The 9,547-nt window shown below is 39.2% G+C and overlaps 1 protein-coding gene across 1 annotated transcript; it reads left to right on the forward strand.

Moving 5' to 3' along the window:
* The first annotated feature begins 3,285 nt into the window (after positions 1-3,285).
* On the forward strand, positions 3,286-8,170 carry LOC122823459 (serine/threonine-protein kinase pim-2-like). Its single transcript, XM_044103118.1, has 10 exons — positions 3,286-3,523; positions 3,640-3,924; positions 4,024-4,302; positions 4,849-5,004; positions 5,151-5,245; positions 6,022-6,066; positions 6,157-6,375; positions 6,656-6,833; positions 6,930-7,100; positions 7,188-8,170. The coding sequence occupies exons 1-10, from the start codon at positions 3,286-3,288 to the stop codon at positions 7,277-7,279; spliced, it is 1,758 nt and encodes a 585-aa protein (XP_043959053.1). The 3' UTR covers positions 7,280-8,170.
* Positions 8,171-9,547: the final 1,377 nt, after the last annotated feature.

Below are 9,547 nucleotides of genomic sequence, written 5' to 3' on the forward strand. Positions count from 1 at the left end.
CTTAAAGTAACCATGTTTGATCACAGACGCACAGCGACTTGTCTTGCAAACTTCTAGGTAACCATGGCAACAATAAACAAACATTTTCCATTTCAGTTGTAGCACAATTTGTAATTGTTCCTCGTTAATGTTGTAGTAATTTGTAATTGTGCTTCGTTAATGTTGTAGTGGTTTTGTAATTATTCTTTGTTAATGTTGTTGTGCTTTTGTAAATTGGAATTGTGCTACGTTAATGTTGTTGAGCTTTTGCAATTGTTCTTCATTAATGTAGTGCTTTTGTAATTTGTAAATATGCTTTCAACTTCCTGAAGTGGTTTGCACCTCAAGGCCACCGTAATTAAGTGACCACTGAACAATTATTCATAAAATATGTCAACATTTTTAAATAAAACGAAAAAAGTAATGTAATGTAGGAAATATTTATGTATTTACTGTTAATCTATTCATATGATTTGTTCTTTGAATGGAAACCCATTTTGGCTAATGCTATTATTTAAATATAATCCAAACTCAACATCCTAAGCAAACAATAAAACTACAATAGTCAACTAAAATCACACTAAGAAACTTAATCAATCATAACAAAATGTTCTGTACCATATCAGCATCAGGAGATGATTGAGGATGAAGAGACTCTGATGTCTGGTTCTTTAGGTTCTGATGGGTGTCGGATATACAGCAGCACATTGCGCCACGACAGACACTTTTTTTGGTCTTTTGACAATACACAGTATCCATCATCACTGTCTTACTTTATATATATATATAGATATATATATATCTATATATAGATATATATATCTATTTCTATCTATAGATATATAGATAGATATATATCCGAGAGATGGGAGATAACAGCGGCTTATAGCCCGGTGCGGCTGATATACATACGTTTCCAGTTTTTAAAAAGAACTTTGTAGCTGCGGTTTATAGTAAGGTGCACTCTATAATCTGGAAAATACGGTACTATGCTTGTTTCATTAAAATAGTTTTTTTTTGTTCAAGTAAAATGAAAAAGAAAGTCAAAAAATATAAATATATATGTTACAGGTCCCGAGTGTCAGAACTGCTGTAACAGTGATGAAACAATCTAGAGGACAAACAGACAGGAGTCAGGAATGAATCGTAGCGCTGCCTTTAGCATCCAGATTGCTTTTTTAAAAATTGTAAACACACAAAACCTTTGTATTATATAACAGTAAATCATTTTACATTGTCACAGGTCTGCTTTCATGAAAAGCCAAATTAACCTCACACTGTTGAAGAGAACCGGGGCACATATACTAGAGAGGAGAAATCAACTGCCGCAAAACCCGAAATACTAAATAAAACTTCTCAAACATAAAGACGTTAAAATGTAACGGTCCTACAAAGATACGTTATATTTCAGCGGCCCCACACGAAGAGGTTAAAACATAACGGTCCTCAGAGCCAGCGGGTACAGCACCAACACCACCCTCGTCCGAAAACACCGACATAACGATGCACAGAAACCGCGACTCAGTGATAAACCACGGCAATCAACATATAAACATCGTACAAAGTTGCCTTGGTGGGTTTTTTCACTATATACTGATCTAGACTAGAGGACAGACAGACAGGGCTCAGCCATGAAACGTAGCGCTGCATTTAGCGTCCAGATTGCTTTTGGGGCAGACCGGAAGTCCATCCCAAAATCAACCTGGAAGTAACGCCCCCCCTAACGAAGGTTCCGCTTCGCCGCTACCACTTCAATCCCAACCTCAGGAAAGCATTATAAATGTAAACAAATGAACTTGCCTAACTGTAAACAAAATGCTATTTGTTATTTTATTATTATTCTTTTAGAAAATAGAATAAATTTTATCTGAAACTATTTGAAAATTAATTTAAAAACTAAATACTGTGGTGGGATTTGTAGGTGTGCCACACACACAGACACACACACACACACACACACACACACACACATATATATATATATATATATATATATATATATATATATATATATATATATAGATAGATATATATATATATATATATATATATATATATATATATATATATTGACCTATTTGCATTCTTTTATTATTAACCTATTTGCCACAGATGGGAAAAGGTTCAGACACCTGTGGCGTAAGTCTGCCTGTCAAAAATTATTTGGAAATGCTTTAAGTTGCTTCTTTGAATCATTTTTGATTAATAAAAATGCTATAAATAGCAGCTGAAGCTCTTAAGATTGTGAAGAAAATAAAAATTAATGAAGAGCTTTGTGTGGCTCCAATATTTGGGATTCATTCCTCAAACTCTTTACTGGAAAACCAACAGAAAATATATTACTTTTATTTGTTTTGGGGAATTTTCCTGTTCTGTAGGTTTGTTTTGGTTTAAGTCAGAGGGTTACTAGGCATCATCACTTCCATTCTAACATTTGTGACCCAAAGTTTGGAATGTTTTTCCTGATGTCACACTGGTTGGGTTCAGAACCCAACATTCTGTTTGAGCTCAGTTCGTCAGAAATCTCAGATAGAGTGAGACGTAAATTTCAGAGTTCAACCTGCTTTGTCTTGTAGTGAATAAATTTACACTGAAATATCCAAAAACAAAGATGGACAAAGAATCTGAACAGAAGCGTAAAAGCCAAGCCTTGAGGAGAACAAAAGGTAATGAGTTTGAGTTTCACTCTTACTTATCAAGACAAGGTTTATGTTTCAGTTTTTTGGAAAGTTATACTGTAAAATATTTGAAGGTGGTTTAACTTGAAAATGAAAGTCTGCCTACTGCGTTGAAAATGTAACTGAAGTCAACAAGAAAATTATATTGATTTTAATTAAGAAATTAAAGTCCATGCTGTTGATTTAACAACAAGAGACAAGTTGTTTAAACTTGTTTTAAGTTCATTAATCTTGAATTGATTTTTAACTTAATTTTGCAATTTAAAGAGTAGAAGATAGTAGAAAAAACTAATGTTTTAAAGTGTTGTGGTTCTAAAAAATTTAGGTCATTTTAAACACTTAATAACAGTCTTATAAACCTCTTGATGTATAGTTAAGAGAGTTTGAGTTTTTATTGCTCAGAAATTCTGTTTTATTAACTTCCATTGGTTAGGAACATTGAAATGTGTCAATCTCTGTCGGCTTCTCATAGAAACATGAGTTTGTATGAAAATGAGTTAAATGTTCAACAGTTTATGTAATAAAGTCCCTGATCAGATATCAGTCTGTGAGGTGATTCAGAAATACTAAACATGCACTCTAAACAATCATTAATTTTCCAAAATATTTCTCAATATAGAGCGGCATTATGACATCACAATGTACAGAATCTGCTGAGGACTGTGAGAGTCAAAGAAAAAGAACCAGGACCTCTGAGATCGCTGGAACCTCACAAATCTGCCAGGACCAGATAAGGACCAGTAAGACACTGAAGAGGAAGATGATGGAAGAAGAAGAAGGTTCAACGCCAGCCAAGTGTAGGAAGGAAGAACTCCAGGAGCAGGTTCCAACCAGAGAGTCTTCCTCCTCAGTGGACATCCTCATAGGTTGGCTGCTTTGATCAAACTAATGTTCATTTTCTTTTCTGTATGTTGACAGACCAAAATGTCAGACCAAACTGTAAAAACAAATTACAAATTTTCCTAAATTTCTTTTTCTTTAGAGACAAGCAGCAGCATAATGCTACAAATTGGTGAGTCTGCTGAGGACTGCAGACCAAATAAAAGGAGAAATTCTGGAGATGAGATCCACAGAAAAAGTATCAGGACCTCTGAGATCGCCGGAACCTCAAGAATCTGTCAGGACAAGATCAGAACCAGGAGGATACTGAAGAGGAAACTGACAGAAGGAAAAGAAGAAGGTTCAACACCGGCCAAGTGCAGGAAGGAAGAACTCCAAGAGCAGGTTTCAACCAGAGAGTCTTCCTCCTCAGTGGACATCCTCATAGGTTGGCTGCTTTGATGAAACTAATTGTTAATTGGCTTATAGTGACAGACCAAAGATGTAATAAATAATCACTATTTATTCCCAACATCTCTTACTTTAGAAATCAACAGCAGCAGCATGATGCCACAGTGTGCTGAGGCTATTGAAGACAGCAGACCAAAGAGAAGGAAAAGGGTTAAAAAAGAAAACCGCCGAAAATGGACCAGGGTTTCTAAGATGTTCGGACCATCCAAAAGCCACCAGGACCAGAAGAGGATTGTGAGGAGACTGAGGAGGAAAATAACAGAAGAAGGAGAAGGATCTCTAACACCAGCTGAGAGGAAGAATAAGGGGCTCCAGCAGCAGGTCGTAACCAAAGAGCCAGTGGACATCAGCACAGGTTGGCTACTTTGGTGAAATGTCTGTTAATTTTCTCTTCTGCATGTTGACAGACCAAAATGATAGATAAAAGCATATGTGTGACTGAAAAGACTGGACATCATTCCAAAACATGACCCTATAATTGCCTAGTCATAGTCCAAACAAATATCAGATTGATAATCTGTTGCAAGGTTTAAATATATCTGATTATTCAAAACTGATTGAGAAAAACTTCAAAAGATTATCATCTGATGTTGCAGCAAAAAGTGGTTCTTTAAACAGAGGGTGGCTGAATACAGTTCCATGCTACAAGTTTTCAGATCTACATTTATAAATATATGCTTAGCACTTGAAAGTTGTGCTTACATTATATTGGTCTTTCTTATAAAACAGTAAAATACTCTAAGTTTTGTGGTTGTAATGTGACAAAATGTGCAAAAGCAAGAGGACAAGTGTTTTTACACATCACTATAAGTCTTATGTTTCTGTTGGGATGTTTTTCTCTTATGGAAAATATTGTTAAAACACTCATGCTGTTTCTATGTTGTTGTTTTTTCATTATTAGAGTCCAGCAGCTCCAACCTGGAACTTTGCAGCTCAGGAATAGGCGATTTACGGAAGAGGAATCTGAAGAGGGAGGACAAGGACATTGAGAAACCACAGCTGAGGAATAGAAGGAAGAAGACCAAGAAGACAAAAGAAGAAGTGGATTCCCAAAGAGGTCAGAGGTTAAGTCTCAATAGAATTGTAATATAAGCATTTGTTAGAGAGACTTAAGGTGTGGTGATAATTAGATCTAAGATAACATTAGTGAACAGAGTTTATTCTGATGCTTTATGAAATTTAAAGATGTGTTCATGTGTTTAGCTGAATTCCAGGAAAAATATACTGAGTTGCATCTGCTGGGAAAAGGAGGCTATGGATCTGTGTTTGCTGGATATCGAGAAGTGGATAAATTACCTGTAGGTGTATTTGGAATACTTAAAATCAGGCTCTGTGAATTATCAGTAATAGTTCTTCTAACTGTGGTCAGTAGGAGTCAAAGTTTGTAATTAAAGAGTTAATATCCTCATAGTGGTGAAAGTCTAATGGCTAGTCAGACTCTGTTTCAGGTGATTTTAGCTAATAACATCTCAAACTGAAAACGTTCAGATCTGTAAAGTAAGACCATATTAGATAAATTATTTCATTAACCAATGAGACTTTAAGGATAAAGGTGCAGATGTGTAATATTTACTAATAAATACTAGAATTGCACAACTGTGAACATTTTCAGTTCTTGTAATTTTAAATTTGATTTTGGAAAGACCAAACTAGACAGCTAAATTTTCTTTCGATTCTAATGGTGCATTCACAACAAATGCATTCCACACATCAAATAGGCGTCTGACGCTTCAAGTTCAACACGTGTGCACTTTGAATGCAGATGCTTGACATATCTTGCGTTTCGCTGGTTTACATTTTAAATCCATGTGGAGGTGCATCGGACGCTCTTGACGTGTCAAAACTCCAAACGGTTCAAATCACGTTGCGCTGGACGGTGGACACGCAACAGCCCTCGACACGCCTACACATAGACTTTGAATGTAAACCAAACGTGCCTGACAATCAAAAAGCGTTTGGTGTGAACTCACCATAATAGTTAAAACACTGATAACTCAACGTCAAGCAACTTCAGAAAATATGAACATTTAAGGACATTCCCATTGCTGAGCAATCTTTGGTTTCTATTGTATAGGTGGCCATCAAACACATTCGAAATGACATGGTGTACAAACACAAGGTAAGTGAACAACAGCATCTAGGACTGACTTTAAGTCCTATCGGATTCCAGATGCATTGTGGGTTTCTCCTGTTTGCTTTGATGTTTCAGGATGAGAACGGTAGGCAGATGGCGTTGGAGGTGGCCATCATGATGAAGCTTCAGAATCGGACTACCAGTTCATCAGGGCGGTTAGCCACAGTGTCCCTGCTGGACTGGTATGAACTGGAGGAGGAGCTGCTCATAGTGATGGAGAGACCCATGCCTTCACAGGACCTCAATGTCTACCTTGATGACCATGAAGGTTGTTTAACTGAGGAGGAGGCCAAGGTAAGCTGCTGGATGGAAATTCGAGTGGATTTTTTAAATATTGTCAGTTACTGCTTCAGTTGGGGATTTTGTTTCATCGTGAATATGATAAAATCAGAGGAATGAAATACAGTGCAATATTCTCTCCGTAAAACAATTTTGTAAAACTTTATGCTAATGCATCTCATAATGTGAAAAAAATCCATATGAAAATGAAAATCTTTACAAGTCAATGTATTTCTCACTGAAGTCCAACATCAATCTGCAGAATTATGAGCTTCAAATCATTTTTGTCTTTCAGATCATCTTGAAACAGCTGGTGGAAGCATCGATTCAACTTCAGGATGCAAACATCTTCCACAGAGATATTAAAGCGGAAAATGTCCTTATTGAGAGGAGCTCAGAAGGCCTACGAGCCTATCTCATAGACTTCGGTCTGAGCCGCTTTGACCGTGGAAGGAAATTTACCATCTTCCAAGGTACGATATCCCACTTCTTTCTATCAGTTCTGAGAAATCAAAGATTCTTTTTACTGTTCTTCTTTCTGACTCTCTTAATTCTGACACATTTTCTAGGGACCCATGCTCTTCGATCACCAGAATATTGCACACAAAAGAAATATTCTGCTGGACCCACAACAGTGTGGCAACTGGGAGTGATCTTGTTTGAAGTTCTCCATTATAAGAATTTTGAGACAAACAAATTTCTCAAAAAGAAGCTGAAGATCAGCAAGAAGCTTTCCAAAAGTGAGACAAACGTTATATCTTCTCATAGCATGTATAAATCTGTCCACAGCTCTAATTGTTGTTGCACTTTGACCTTTGACCCTCCAGACTGCCAGGATATTCTGACTAGGTGCCTGATGACAGACCCAGAGGAGCGTCCCACGCTGCAAGAACTGCTCAATCATCCATGGTTTTTGTAAACTACACATCACACAAACATTACGATACAAAATTTAACATTTTTTGTTGGTAGTTAGTTTAGTCTAATTTGGGATGAGGATTAAGGTTTAGGGTTAAAGGACAGGTTCCGATCCTCGGTAGCAGAAGCTGGCTCTTGGGACGTGGAATGTCACCTCTCTGGTGGGGAAGGAGCCAGAGCTAGTGTCTGAGGTTAAGAGGTTCCAGCTAGAAATAGTTGGTCTCACCTTGACGCATGGCTCTGGTTCTGGAACCAGTCTCCTTGAGAGGGGCTGGATGTCCTTCCACTCTGGAGTTGCCCTCGGTGAGAGGCACTGGGCAGGAGAGGGCATACTTGTTGCCCCCCATCTCGGTGCCTGTACATTGGGGTTTGCCCCGGAACGAGAGGGTACTGGAGCCGGAAAACGGTAGAGTGCCTTCTCCGGGTCGGGGGGATGTCCTGCCCCAAGTGGAGGAGTTTAAGTATCTCGGGATCTTGGTCACGAATGAGGGAAGAAGGGAGCGGGAGATCGACAGGCAGATTGGAGCAACGTCTGCAGAGGCGGGCACTGTACTGGTCTGTCGTGGTGAAAAGAGAGCTGAGTCAAATGGCAAAGCTCTCTATTTACCAGTTGATCTACGTTCTCACCCTCATCTATGGTCATGAGCTTTGGGGTCATGACCAAAAGAACCAGGTCGCGGATACAAGCAGCCGAAATGGGTTTTCTCCGTTGGGTGTCTGGGTTCTCCTTTAGAGATAGGGTGAGATGCTCACTCATCCAGGAGGGACTCAGAGTAGAGCCGCTGCTCCTCCACGTCGAGAGGAACCAGTTGAGGTTGCTCAGGCATCTGGTTCGGATGCCTCCTGGACGCCTCCCTGGTGAGGGGTTCTGGGCACGTCTCAGAGGGAGGAGGCCTCGAGGAAGACCCTGGACATGCTGGAGGGACTATGTTTGAACTGAGATTTTTAGGATTCATGACCTCATCTATGGCCATGGGTTTTTAATAGCATAATTGGAGTTTCATAGATTTGTTGGTTTAAGAATCCCCAAACATTTTAATCTGTTTTCTTTAAACTTTGAATTACAAGTTTATATGATGGCATTTCAAATAACTTTAAATGACTAGATTTCCTGGAGTTTCCAGGATCTGTGCTATGGATAATTTAAGGTGGCTTCCTGTGCTGTCATTGGTGTGCCCCTTTTATAGGGTAGTGGTCTTGGTAGGCATGTGGTAGGAAGTCCTTATTCTATGGTAGGATGGGGCATTGTCGGATGACTTTAATCACCTGTTTTGTTGTTGGCTTTTGGTTGTTGTTCCTGTCCTTTAGAGTCTGTACTGGGTCAGATGCGTCTATGGGGCATGGGTTCCGTAGGAATAGCCTACATTCATGTTGTTGATAACTGTCTTTTACAATAAAAATGTAGATTTCACATTAAGTAAATGAGTTAGGACACAACCACAAGCACTATTACATAGTTACATGCACACAACAAAGATACAGAGCAGCTGAGAAAATGAGGAACAAAGTATCCTTGAATTTGTAGTTTACATATGTATTTGTGCAATGTATATTGTTTTTGCTTGTCAGTTGTCACATTTCCATTGTTCACTCCATCCTGTCTCACTTTCTCTCCTGTCCCTTTTCTTCCATTTCTTGTCTTTCATCAAATCCAGACATTAGTCGGGCACCAGACACAACAAACCTCATATGTTTTTGTAATGTTCTACCACTAACATGATCTTTGTCATTTTCAGGTCTGTTCTTCCATCAGAGCCAGAGCTCCAGTGTATGTTTTGTTTGTCTTGTCCACTTTCCTGTCCTCTCCAACCCCAGCCGGTCGAAGCAGACGGCCGCCCACCCTGAGCCTGGTTCTGCTAGAGGTCTCTTCCTTTGAAAGGGGAGTGTTTCCTCTCCACTGTCGCCCCGTGCTTGCTCAGGATGGGGGATTGCATTGATATAAAGCTTTGATGCAATCTGCTGGTTTCCTCCCCTTCGCAGAATCGCCACCTTAACGTGGTGGAGGGGTTTGAGTACCCCTATGGTCTTGAAGTCTTGGCTGTCTGTGAGTTTCATCTCTGGTGGGGTCTCACATGGCATAAAGGCTTCAGGGCGGGGTCAGACCAAGAGCGATTCATAGACTTTAATGGCCATAAAAATTGCAGGTATCAATTGGACAACGCACCTTCCTGGAGGGAAAGAGCTTCAAGCAACCAACTGCTGGTCGACTTTGGCAGGATAACCTGAGAGCATCACTAACTCCACTTAACATGCAACACCTGTAGAAAAG

The sequence above is a fragment of the Gambusia affinis genome, linkage group LG20, assembly GCF_019740435.1.
Source record: "Gambusia affinis linkage group LG20, SWU_Gaff_1.0, whole genome shotgun sequence".
Taxonomy (NCBI): Eukaryota; Metazoa; Chordata; class Actinopteri; order Cyprinodontiformes; family Poeciliidae; genus Gambusia; species Gambusia affinis.